General features: G+C 41.3%; 1 protein-coding gene across 1 annotated transcript in view; it reads right to left on the bottom strand.

Moving 5' to 3' along the window:
* Positions 1-268: 268 nt before the first annotated feature.
* Positions 269-14,368, bottom strand: part of WDR59 (WD repeat domain 59) — a 117,155-nt gene continuing 103,055 nt past the window's right edge. The window contains exon 26 of the mRNA XM_079907189.1: positions 269-517. Within this exon, the coding sequence (XP_079763315.1) occupies positions 483-517 (35 nt within the window). The 3' untranslated portion in view covers positions 269-482. The remainder of the gene's footprint in view (positions 518-14,368) is intronic.

Below are 14,368 nucleotides of genomic sequence, written 5' to 3'. Positions count from 1 at the left end.
CCAGAAAATAGATTCATTTTCATTTTGTCTTTGGAAGCAGATAAGTGACTCTGCCTAAAACAGGAGCATAAATTACAAACATATCTTCCAATCTTTTCCCCAGTCCCTCATTTCATATACAGAAAAATGGGCTGGGTTGGGTGGAGACAGGGAATAATAGTTGCATCAGATTCTCAGAAGGTTTAGCAACTTCAGAAACAAAGTTGGGGCCTCCACACTAGAAGAAAGCTGTGCAGAAGGAGATTTTTAATAATCATTGTGTTGGCAGAGGAATTGGAATTGCGTATACATACCCGAATATGGATGTCCGAGGAGGCTGGCTGAAGTTTCAAAAACATTACCACTCTTCCCTGACCCTCCATCCATCATCCTGCCATTATCTAATACTCTGGGATTGTTTAAGAGAAGAGTGTTTCTCTTGATGGTTCCACAGACTTATCTTTGATCTCTGGCAAGTCAGAGAATTTTTTCACATCTTGGTTTCATCCTCCAAAGCAGTGCTGTCCACTAGAGCTTTCTGTAAGGATGGAAATGTTCTGTATCTGTCCAATATGTGGCCACTAGTTAGTGATCAGTTGAACTATGGTTAGTGTGAATGAGACACTGAATTTTAAATTTTAATTAATTTAAATGGAAATAGTCACATGCGGCTAATGGTTACCATGCGGGATGGTTAATTCCACGTGTCAACTTGACTTGGCTAAGGGATGCCCACAGAGCTGGTAAAGTATTATTTCTGGGTGTGTCTGGTAAGAGTGCTTCTATAAGAGATCAGCATTTGAAACAACACATTACTCAAGCAAAAGATTAATCAGGGTAATCAAAAGGTCACCCTGGGCTTCCCTGGTGGCGCAGTGGTTGAGAATCTGCCTGCTAATGCAGGGGACACGGGTTCGAGCCCTGGTCTGGGAGGATCCCACATGCCGCAGAGCAACTAGGCCCGTGAGCCACAACTACTGAGCCTGCGCTCCGCAACGAGAGGCCGCGATAGTGAGAGGCCCGCGCACCGCGATGAAGAGTGGCCCCCGCTTGCCACAACCAGAGAAAACCCTCGCACAGAAGAGAAGACCCAACACAGCAAAAATTAATTAATTAATTAATAAACTCCTACCCCCAACATCTTCTTTAAAAAAAAAAAAAAAAAGATCACCCTTACCAGTATGATTAGCAAATAGAACAAAAAGGCAGAGAAAGGGTGAATCACAGCACTGCCTTTAGGGCTTTAGGGCAAGACTCTGCCATCATCCACACACAACTACTCTCCTTTAGAAAAACAGCTCCTGGCTGCTGCTGGGCCTTAGTAGAGACTGAACACTTGACCGTGGGCCACCAAGTTACCACGTGACCTGAGCTGCCCATCATGAACTGGGTGTCATCTGACCCACCAAGCCATAATGTTGGGTGTGCATCATCAAATGGAACTGGTATATACACGATCTGGCCCAAGCAGGCCCTGAAAGCACAAGTAAGTTACACGATGAAGTGGCCCAAATGCCTGTGGTCCCACCCCTGCTACTCTGTCTTGTCTCTCCCAGGCTGTGCTTATGGCTTCATGGGCAGTTCCCTATCATCAACTGACAGAGGAAGTAATGACTCAGATCTGGCTTACAGACAGTTCTGTAGATACGTAGGTACCACCCACAAGTGGACAGCTGCAGCACTAGAGCCCCTCTCTGGGACATCCCTAAAAGATGAAGGTGAAGGAGAATCCTCCCAGGGGTCAGAACGTCTAGCAGTGTACCTGGTTGTACGCTTAGCTTGGAAGGAGAAATGGCCATATGTGGGATTCTATACCAATTCATGGGCTGTAGCCAATGGTTTGGCTGGATGGTCAGGGACTTGGAAGGGACATGATTGGAAAATTGGGGACAAAGAAATTTTGGGAAAGAGGTACATGGAGAGGCCTCTCCGAATGGGCAAAATATGTGAAGAAGATATTTTTGCCTCCTGTGAATTCTCACCAAAGCGTGAACTCAGCAAAAGAGGATTTTAATGATCAAGTGGATGGATGCCTTTTCGTGGTTACCAATCAGCCTCTTTCCCCAGCCACTCCTGTCATCACCCAATGGGCTCATGAACAAAGTGGCCATAGTGGCGGGGATGGAATTTTACGCATGGGCTCAGAAATATGGACTTGCATTCACTGAGGATGACCTGGCTATGACCACCAACTGTCCAACTGGTCAGAAGCAGAGAACAACACCGAGCCCTTGATACGGAACCATTCTCTGGGGTGCTCAGCCATCCACCTGGTGGCAGCTTGACTGCATTGGACTGTTTCCATCATGGAAGGGGCAGCATTTTGTCTTTATTGCAATACTGGCAGACCTCGGAGATACTGCAGGTTTGGTTCCAGACCACCGAAATAAAGTGAATATCACAATAAAGTGAGTCACATGAACTTTCTGGTTTCCCAGTGTAAATAAAAGTTACGTTCATACTATATTGTAGTCTTTTAAGTGTGCAATAGCATTACATTTTTTAAAAAAGTACATATCTTAATTTAAAAATACTTTATTGCTAAAAAAACCCGCTAACCGTAATCTGACGACACGGGGCTGCCACAAGCCTCGATTTGTCAAAACACTGTATTTGCAAACCACAACAAAGTGAAGTGCAATAAAACGAGGTGTGCCTGTAGACACTTCCTCTGGATACAGATTTCCCTTCCCTGTACACAATGCTTCTGCCAAAACTACCATCCATGGACTTACAGAATGTTTTCTCCATCATCGTGGTACTCTACACAGCATTGCTTCTGATCAAGAACCTCATTTTATGGTAAAAGAAGTACAGTAATGGGCCCATGCACATGGAATTTACTGGTCTTATCATGTCACCACCATCCTGAAGCAACTGGTTTGACAGAATGGTGGCATAGCCTTTTGAAGACTCAGTGACAGCGCGAGCTAGGTAGCTAGGTAGCTGGAGAACCTTGTAGGACTGGGGCAAGGTTCTCCAAGAGGCTATGTACTTGTTAAAGCACTTACCACATGCCTGGGATTGTGCCTGGCCTGAGATGTGGAGGCAGGCAAAAATGGCCCTTGTCCTGGGGGAGCTTATGTTCTAGGGACAGAGCCAGCTGCAATATGGGTGGGGCTACAACGGGAGGGGCAGAAAGCACAGGGAGAGGTGGGTGGGAGGCACCGATCCTGGGGTGGGGGGATGCACACATCCACCAAGGTCTCTCTCTTTTGACTTCAGAAAGCCAGTTTTCCCTGGTGGTCCAGTGGTTAAGACTCTGAGCTGCCAATGCAGGGGGCGCAGGTTCGATCCCTGGTCGGGGAACTAAGATGCCACATGCCGCAGAGTGCGGCCAAAAGATAAACAACAATAACAACAAATATATATATATATATAAGGAACAAATTCGGAAGAAATATTTGTAACATATATAATAAAATTTTTTTTAAAAAGTCAGTTTTGAGTGAAGTAAGTCAGACAAAGACAAATATCATATGATACTGCTTATATGTGGAATTTTAAAAAAAAAGGGTACAAATGAACTTACCTACAAAACAGAAACAGAGGCACAGATGTAGAAAACAAACTTATAGTTACCAGGGGGTAAGGTGGGGGAGGATAAACTGGGAGGTTGGGATTGACATGCACACACGATTATATATGAAATAGATAACTAATAAGGACCTACTGGAGAGCACAGGGAACTCTACTCAATACTCTGTAATGACCTATATGGGAAAAGAATCTAAAAAAAAAAAAAGAGTAGATATATGTATACGTGTAACTGATTCACTTTGCTGTACACCTGAACCTAATACAACACTGTAAATCAACTATACTCCAATTTTTTAAAAAAGCCAGTTGTTCCCCTGGAAACCCTTCATTTAAGAGCTCAGATGGGGCTTCCCTGGTGGCACAATGGTTAAGAATCCGTCTGCCAATGCAGGGGACACAGGTTCAAGCTCCGGTCCGGGAAGATCCCACATGCCGTGGAGCAACTAAGCCCGTGCGCCACAACTACTGAGCCTGCGCTCTAGAGCCCGCAAGCCACAACTACTGAGTCTGCGAGCCACAACTACCAAAGCCCGCGCGCCTAGAGCCTGTGCTCCGCAACAAGAGAAGCCACTTTAATGAGGAGCCCGCGCAACGCAACGAAGCGTAGCCCCCGTTCGCCACAACTAGAGAAAGCCTGTGCGCAGCAACGAAGACCCAATGCAGCCAAAAATAAATAAATAAATTTATTTCTTTTAAAAAAAGAGCTCAGAAAACCCCCTCCAGGGCCCAGTTCCATTCTTATGGTCACCACACATAACCTTACATATTCTATTAAAATGAAAATGGAAAGACTATACATTATCGTTAGATTACTCTTGAAAAATACATTTGGACACCTCTTCCCATTTCGCCCATGCCCCCCAAAGTTTAACTTTTTGAAGGTGGTTAAAAAGTACAAACTCCCAAAAGTTTCTACATTTGAAGATGGTCAAAAGGTACAAACTTCCAGTTACAAGATAAATAAGTCCTGGGAATGTAATGGATAGTATGGTGAATATAGTTAACAACACTGTATTGTGCATTTGAAAGTTGCTAAGAGAGTAGATCTAGAAGTTCTCATCACAAGAAAAAAAATTGTAACTATGTGAGGTGATGGACGTTAACTAAACTTATTGTAGCAATCATTTCACAATTTAGACATATATCAAATCATTATGTTGTACATCCAAAACCAATATAACGTTATATGTCAATTATATCTCAATTTTAGAATTTGAAAAAAAAGAAAAATAGATCACTAATATTTACTCTTCCATTAAACAAGATTGAACATCACTTACAAAATCTGGTGATAAAGTCATGCCGTGAGTATAAAGCAACCAAATATTTACCCCTTAGAATAAATCAGAGAAAAGGAGACATATAGTTAAGGACAAATTTCCTACTCATAAAAATGTTTACATTATTAATAATATTATATTAATAATTACCTTGTTAATTACCTATTGTTAGTAATTACATTATTAATAATATTAAAAGGACTTCCCTGGTGGAGAAGTGGTTAAGAATCCGCCTGCCAATGCAGGGGACACGGGTTCAAGCCCTGGTTCGGGAAGATTCCACATGCCGTGGAGCAGCTAAGCCGTGTGCCATAACTACTGAGCCTATGCTCTAGAGCCCTTGAGCCACAACTACTGAGCCCACATGCCACAACTACTGGAGCCCGTGCACCTAGAGCCTGTGCTCTGCAACAAGAGAAGCCACCGCAATGAGAAGCCTGCTAACTGCAAAGAAGAGTAGCCCCCGCTTGCCACAACTAGAGAAAGCCCGCATGCAGCAATGAAGACCCAACATAGCCATAAATAAGTAAATAAATAAATTTATTTATCTACTAAAAAAATAATATTAACAATCTTGTTAATCATCAACAATAAATGCTCAATAAATGTACCCACTTGGAACCTGGATATTTATTAGCTACCCAAGCATTGATCAACCTTGCCTTGTTTCCTGAGATCTTGACAATCTGTGTAGTTTAAAAGAAGAAAGTATTTTCCTACAGAGCCAAGACTCTTTTTTAAAAAAAAAATTTATTCTTTTTGGAAGGATTTCTAGCTAGAACTAGCAGAATCTAACAGGATTGACCCATATTACTCCTTACAGGAGTGTTTTGCTTCCATATGGAGAACTAATAGTTCAGGATTTGTCCTTAATTGCATTCAATAATTATCATTTCATTTATTTTATGGCTTCTCATGATAGATTTATTTAAACTTTCTTGCATTTAGGTAAAGTATTGACTTTAAAAGTACCGGAAAGTTAGGGCTTCCCTGGTGGCGCAGTGGTTGAGAGTCCGCCTGCTGATGCAAGGGACATGGGCTCGTGCCCTGGTCCGGGAAGATCCCAGGTGCCACAGAGCGGCTGGGCCCGTGAGCCATGGCCGCTGAGTCTGCGCGTCCGGAGCCTGTGCTCCGCAATGCGAGAGGCCACAACAGTGAGAGGCCCTCGTACCGCAAAAAAAAAAAAAAAAAAAAGTACTGGAAAGTTAAAAAGAGTTATAAAGACTTAGAGAAAGAATTATGACAGCTTATTCTATCCAAGAAAGTAAACCTTGAATAACTGTCATCATTTTCCGAAGGTGGCAAGAGTCACTTTCACCGTATCAATACCAACTGCTTATCTGCACAACCAGCGATCCTGGCTACAGTTCTAGCTTTTGAAAGCTTTTCCTTGTTTCACACGTCCTTGGTCATTAATTTCTCCTTCTAAGAGCTGGTCAGGCTACAGTCAAACAGGTCATTTACCTTCTGTGGAGTTCAGGGCTGTTTTGCTCTCTTATCCCTGCTTCAGTGACCTCACCCTGTATTTTCTGGGTCAGGGGAAAAACTTGCAACATGCTTGTAATTTTACTTATTTTTTTGAAAATATATTTGCCTTAATGTAATACAAATTAATTATCTTACCGTTCTGGAGGTCAGAAGTCCAAGAATGGGTCTTGGGGGCTAAAAATCAATGTTTAGGCAGAGCCGTATTTATTCTGCAGACTCTAGGAGAGAATCTGTTTCCTTGCCTTCTCCGTCTTCTAGACGCTGCCCACGTTTCTTGGCTTGTGGCCCCTTCCTCCATCTGCAAATCACATCACTTCAACATCTGATTTCCCCTTCAGGTCTCTTTTCTGTTCTGACCCTCCTGCCTCCCTAAGGACTCTTATGATTACACTGGGCCCAACTGGTTAATCCAGGATAATCTCTCTATCTCAAGATCTTTGATTTAATAACATCTGCAAAGTCTCTTTTACCATGTACTGTAGACTGAATGTCCATGTCCTCCCAAAATTCATAGGCTGAAACCTAATCCCCAGTGGGATGGTACTAGGAGATGGGAGTTTACAGGGTGATTAGGTGATAAAGGTGGAGCCCTCATGAATGGGATTAGTGCCCTTATAAAAGAGATTCCAGAGAGCTCCCTAACCCCTTCTGCCCTGTGAGAACACAGCAAGAATACTGTCACCTGTGAATCAGGAAGTGAGTTCTCACCAGACACTGAATCTGCCAGTGAGAAATAAATGTCTGTTGTTTATTGGCTACTCAAGTCTATGGAATTTTGTTATAGTGGCCCAAACAGACTAAGATACCATATAAGATAACAAATTCACAAGCTCCTGGGATTAGAATGTGTATATCTTTGGGGAGGGGGCCATAATTCAGCCTAACACAGTGAGATTTTATACCGTAAGCTGCCTACAATAATGCTTTTACAAATGAATAGAAAACAGAATTTTAGTTCTGGTCTAGATTTTATTAGTTTGCTCTTGTTGCCCAACTTGGCATTCAAGTAGCCAGAGCTAACCAGCCATGGGAACCTCTGAGAGTTTTCAAAATCCCTCCAGGGTTGAGATGCATAACTATCACTTGATAAGGCTAAGAGACATCAGGTGTTTATGACCTCTCTGCTCTATGAGCTAGCCAAGACATGGCTGCTTTAATCCTTTGGGATATTTCCAACTATACTCTCAACATCACACAATGCTCCTAATGACAAAGTCTTAAAATAAGAACAGAGTCCATGAGGAAAAGGAAGCTATTACAATCAGCGAGATAAACAAAAGCACTGGACTTCCTTGGTGGCTCAGTGGTTAAGAATCCACCTGCCAATGCAGGGGACATGGGTACAAGCCCTGGTCAGGGAAGATCCCACATGCCGTGGAGGAACTAAGCCTGTGCGCCACAACTACTGAACCTGCGTGCCACAACTACTGAAGCCCGTTCACCTAGAGCCCGTGCTCTGCAACAAGACAAGCCACCAGCATGAGAAGCCCACACACCGCAAGGAAAAGTAGCCCCTGCTTGCTGCAACTAGAGACAGCCCGTGCGCAGCAACGAAGACCCAACGTAGCCAAAAATAAATAAATAAAAAAAATTTTAAAGCCCTTTTTTTATAGTCACCCCTATTAAAATGATAAATGCCCCAAGCTAGAATGCATAATGTAGATTCTATCTTCCATTCTGCTTTTAAAGAAATATATCGAATTTTTAAAGCTAATATAGAATTAGGCAAGTACATAAAAATTTTTTTTACACTTATGAGTTTCCAGAGTAGATTATTATTTCAAATGCAACAGAAACTGCAAATGACTCTGTAAAACAAGGACAAATCAACAACAGAAATGGGCTAGGTGAGCTGAGAGACAGTAGTAATCTCCACCTTTAGATTGGAAATTTGTTGCTTAATAGTAAAAGGAATAATACATTTACTTTAAACAATATCTTTACCTGAAAGCCTCAAAGCCCACTCCAACAAGTCAGTGGACGTCAGCATTTTATATAACTCAGTGAATAATGACTAAAAAGAGATTTTTGTGTTCAAGATATGCAGATGTCACGATCAATTTGTTGCACCATGGTATCTTTGTAAACGAGCTCATTTGTTTTCACTGATCTCTTACCCTTAGATATGAAGAAATGGAAGAATTAAAGGTCAGATGGGAGGTAGATAGGACATCTGCCTGAGACAATTAAGACGAACACCCAATGACAGCATCCAGGTCACATAGTGCCTACTTCTGACCTAGTAATGATGGGAAAGTACTCCTGAATTATAGCCCTGGCTCCTTAGCTGAAAACTTGTCATGAGAAACACCTGCTTAATTTCTCAGTGGCTATTTCTTTACCTGAAAAATATCAATAAGAAACTTGACAGGGACAGTTCCACATTTCATCTGGAGTTCTAAGGTTGATTTGTCAGCAAACAACTGTGCAATGGGGGCTGATGGGTAGATACAGAAGCAAAACAGAGAGAGTGCAGAATCCAGTGAGCTCTTAACAGGCAGCGGGAAGACTGGCTACAACTCATGTTGGGAGGACGAGAAGAGGTGCCGAATTCCATCTACCTACATCAGAAAGTAAAGATTGGTAAGGATGAAGTTGGAAAGACAACCAGAATGTATGATGCTCTGAATTGAAAAATTTATAATTAACTCCAGTTCAAAGATGTGGACTCGAGAGCCAGACACGGGAAGGCCTGGGCTTGTCCATATGGGGTTTGGTGGATCCAAGTTCCCACGTTCTGTCTGCCCTTTCTGGCGTGTTGCCTTGAAACACTCTCAGGTGTGGTAGGAAACTAGCGATGCTTACTCAGCTCCCCTAAGTGGATGAGTCTGCAATCCTAAAAAGGCATAAATAATAAACATATAGATGGTGAGGAAATAAAGTTTTGATATATACTGTGTAAAACCAGGTGTGAAAAGTTGTATAATCATTGTGCCTCTTTTTATAGGCTTTATTCAGTTTTCAGTGGTTTGAAACATTTCAGATAATCTGATATACTAGAGAATTTAACATCTAATTTTAATTGTAATCCTTAGGAAGTTTTAACTAATTCAGTGTGCTGTCAACATTTCAATGCTGAAGAATTCTCATTTTCTAAATGTATGTTTGATTTTTAACATATACAAATGTTTTAAAAATTTAACCTTACTGGGCTTCCCTGGTGGCACAGTGGTTGACGGTCTGCCTGCCGATGCAGGGGACACGGGTTCGTGTCCCGGTCCGGGAAGATCCCACATGCCGCGGAGCGGCTGGGCCCGTGAGCCATGGCCGCTGAGCCTGCGCGTCTGGAGCCTGTGCTCCGCAACGGGAGAGGCCACAACAGTGAGAGGCCCGCGTACCGCAAAAAAAAAAAAAAAAATTTAACCTTACTGAATGTATATTTTGATTTACTGGATTTGTAAGAGTTATCTAAATCCATAGCAAGATTTCACTGTTAGATCTGTAAGGCTCTCTCTTAGGTGCTTGCAAAATTCTGACTTAAGGAAAGAGCTTAACTTTCCTATCAATACATAAACTGTACAGAAGAGTAAGTTCTTTATAGAGAATACTAGCTAATGAACGCAGAAGGAATGATACACCTGGAATAGCATCATTCTGCAAGCCCTAATAAAGCAGTGATTCTGGGCAATGATCATCACCTGCCAAAATCATCAGGTAAGAAGCTGAAGGGTTGTATTAACAACGGATGCATCCAGCTGACAAAACGTGAACTCTTGCATTATTTTTCACATCACAAGAAGAGAAACCACCAGACCTTATGTGTCTCCTGATAGAAGTACACAACACTAAATTGAATGTATTCTTGCCCAAAACCCAGGCCTGAATGTGATAACTCTCTAGATTACGGTTGTCAAATTTAGCAAATAAAAATACAAGATGACCAAATATTGCACTACTGAGCACTCTTACACTAAAAAATATTCATTGTTTAGTCAAAATTCAAATTTAATTGGGTGTCCTGTATTTTATCTGGAAACCCTACTCTAAATCTAACTACCAGTTCACAGGAAATAGAATGAATACAATCAACAAAATCTAGAATGCAGAAAACTCCCCAGAACACATGTCCTTCTACAAATAATTTGCAAAGAAACAATAGTTTATTGGCTAACTGGAAGAAGAAAACCATTTTATTCTTTGACAGAAAAATTGCAAGGATGAAAAAGGGAGGAAACCTACAGATCCTTTGGATTAAAAGAGACTTGATAGACATGGCAATAAATTTAAAGTGTGGACTTTGGATCCTGATTGGAATAAACATTTGTGACACAATTTAGGAAATATGAAAACTAACTGAATATTTAGGAATCAGTGTTAAAAGTTTTAAGTAGCATGGTTGGATTTCACAAGAGAATTTTTATCTTTTAAAGATACATATTGAAGTGTTATTGATGAAATGATATGATGTCTGAGACTGGCTACAAAACAATCCCGTGGCAAGTTGGGAGGGGTAGGGTGTCAGGAATAGAGATAAAAATGGGATAGGCAGGTATTGACAATTGTGAAAGCTGGTGAGACATACGTGAGAGTTCATTATACCATTTTACCTTTGTAAATATTTGAAAAAATTTTTAAGTTTTTTTTAAAAAATTAATTTATTTTTGGTTGCATTGTGTCTTCATTGCTGTGCATGCGTTTTCTCTAGTTGCGGTGCACGGGCTTCTCATTGAGGTGGCTTCTCTTTGTTGCGGAGCACAGGCTCCAGGCACCCGGGCTTCAGCAGTTGTGGCTCGTGGGCTCTAGAGTGCAGGCTCAGTAGTTGTGGTACACGGGCTTAGTTGCTCTGCGTCATGTGGGATCTTCCTGGACCAGGGCTTGAACCCGTGTCCCCTGCATTGGCAGGCGGACTCCCAAGCACTGCGCCATCAGGGAAGTCCCTAAAAACTTTTTTTAAAGGGAGGTGTTTAAGAAAAACTGAGGGGTAAACATGTAACTTAAATAGAATATTCATTATGACCCAAAAAAAAAATTTGCATGCCTTCATACTAATTGAAAGGAATGATAAATTTAAGTTATGTTTTAGTGAAAATAAATATGCTATTTTTTTCCCCTTGGGGGCTCCCAGGAATGGAACTGAAATGTACACAGAAAGGACCAGTTTAAAGATGGGGAACTACATAAAAAGGAACGAAATTGGGTCATTTGTAGAGATGTGGATGGACCTAGAGACTGTCATACAGAGTGAAGTAAGTCAGAAAGAGAAAAACAAATATCATATATTAATGCATGTATGCGGAATCTAGAAAAATGGTACAGATGAACTGGCTTGCAAGGCAGAAATAGAGACACAGATGTAGAGAACAAACGTATGGACACCAAGGGAAAAATGGGTTGGGGGTGGTGGGATGAATTGGGAGATTGGGGTTGACATATATACACTCATATGTATAAAATAGATAACTAATAAGAACCTGCTATATAAAAAAATAAAATAAAATTCAAAAAATATATGAACTGGAAAAAAAAGTAAAGATGGGGAACTAAGTGGAAGAAGCATCATGGAAACAGAAAAATGTATGTCCCACATTCTTTCATTTCACAATGGCTAGAAAATACGACTGGAGTCAGAAGCCTCCACATAAAATTAGAATTTAGTGAGAAACCCTGAAAATAATAAGAGCACTATTGGTGCAACATCGTACCTGGTTAAAGACCATTAGAAAAAAGACCAATTTAGCAAATATTTACAAACCACTTCCCACAATATTTAAGTTATGACACCGTAACTTATGTATGATACCATAATGACAGATACAAGTTATTACACATTTGTCCAAACCCACAGAACGTACAGCACCAAGAGTGAACCCTAAGGTAAACCATGGACGTTGGGTGATGATGTGTCAGTGTAGGTTCATCATTTGTAATAAATGTAACACTCTGTGGGCGGTGGGGGGGGATGTTGGTAACATAGGAGACTACGTATGTGTGGGGAAACAGGTAGATGTGAACTTTCTGTACTTCCCACTGAACTTTGCTGTGAACCTAAAACTAAAATAACAGTCTCTTTTTAAAAAACGTTAGGTTCCCTTTGATCATCACTGCCAATCTTGGTCTCCCTGCTGCTCCAAGGTAACCACAGCTATCGGTTTAACGTGTGTTCTTCCAGAATGTTCTCCATGCATTTATAGGCATATACAGGTACCACAGAAAATGCATAGCTTCATAGTGTGTTTTTGTTTGTTTGTCTTGAGTTCTTTTCTTGCTGTCATCTGACTGATAAAAGACCCTTGATTAAAGGTTAAGGGATCATTAAGATACTGACGGATAACACTTTGACCTGTGGCCCTTTTATACACCACTTGTTAAAAAAAAAAAATGACTTGAGAATAAGAAAAGCTACCAAGTTGCTAAGGATTTGGTTGAGTAGATAAAACTTGGTTTGTTACTTTGAAAGTGGTATTAGTCTGACAAAATTTATTGTAATTGTGGGTGCACCAGAGGAAAGCTTTTCCTTACGGCCAAAGGTTGGTCTGAATCCCCGAGAGAGGTCTTGCTGTTCTCCTGGTGAACAGACAATGTCATATCAACATTGGACAGGGCCACTCAGACCATGTGGAGCAAGACGAGAACAAGACCACCTGGGAACCGTGTCTGAACACAAATAAAAGCTGAACGCTATCCAAGCCCTAAAATGCCAGCCATCTCCCTCTCCCAGCCAATATGAGTGACGGCTGCTTCTTTACCAACTACAGCTGTAGCCTCACTCTGGTCTCCCCCTCTCTCATTACGTTTTATTAATGTATCTAATCATAGAATTATCCTTGCTTCCGACAGGAACAAAACATCCAACCCGGAGCAAACCTCCGCTTCCATGAACTCACATCAAAATCACCTAACACAAGTGCAAACCCTGTAAGAAGGTCCTTAGAGCAGCCTCTCACCAAGATGCCCCAGGGTCCAGGGCGAGTGGTCTCCCTCTCTGCAACAGGCAAAATCTCACCTTGTTCACCCAGAAATGTGATTCTGATGATCTTCAGCTGGGTGGTATTGACAGAGGTTTGCTTTAAAACTTTAAAACCAGTTATAAGGACTTTCCTGGTGATCCAGTGGGTAAGACTACGTGCTCCCAATGCGGGGGGCCCAGGCTCGATCCCTGGTCAGGGAACCAGATCCACGGGCATGCCACAACTAAGAAGTCCACATGCCGTAACTAAAGATCCCATGTGCTACAACTAAGACCTGGCACAGCCTAAATAAATAGTTTAAAAATATTATTAAAAAATATAATAAAATAAAACCAGTTATAAGATAAATAAGTACCAGGGATGTAATATACAATGATAAATATAATTAACACTGCTGTATGTTATCTATGAAAGTTAAGAGAGTAAATCCTAAGAGTTCTCAACACAAGAAAAAATATTTTTTCCAATTCTTTGATTTTGTATCTAAATGAGATGAAGGATGGTCACTAAACTTCCTGTGATAATAACTTCGTGATTTATGTAAGTCAAATCCTTATGCTGTACACCTTAAACATATACAGTGCTATATGTCTATTATATCTCCATAAAACTAGAAAAAAGACCTTTAAAAACAATGGATCCTGCCCCCAAATATGTACTCATAGGTCAACCCTCCTTAATGATTGCTTCCCACAGTGAGTAGATTTAGTCGTCGCCTTTCCAAACTCTATTTCCCATTGCTCTCAGTAACCACCGCTAATCTCATTTTTTCAGGTAACTGCCCCGACTCAGCTTACCTGTTCAACTCCTTGGCTTCCGGGGGCCCCAGGGACTCAGGTCCTCTCTATGAGGCTAGTGTAGACCTCCCTCCTCTCACGGGGCCCAGGGAGCCTCCAGGGCCATCTGCAGGGTGCTCCGAGTTTGCTGCCAAGCACTTACCCCACAGCTGGGGGCGCTCAAGTCCTCACTACACCAGGAAGCCCAGAGGCAGAAGGACTGGAGTTGGAAATGGGATTATTATTCCACGATTTTAAATGTGCATACGTGCATTTTTTGGTTTTACACAATTAGAATACTAACATAAATATAAGTTCTTTATCATGTCTTTTTCACTTAATATATTACCATTATTGGCTCCACATTGCTCCAAACTTTTTTAATTTTTAAAAAATT

Source organism: Stenella coeruleoalba (genome assembly GCF_951394435.1).
Source record: "Stenella coeruleoalba genome assembly, chromosome: 20".
In the NCBI taxonomy this organism is placed as follows: domain Eukaryota; kingdom Metazoa; phylum Chordata; class Mammalia; order Artiodactyla; family Delphinidae; genus Stenella; species Stenella coeruleoalba.
Note: the sequence above shows the minus strand (reverse complement) of the source record. Positions and strands in the feature narration are given on the sequence as shown.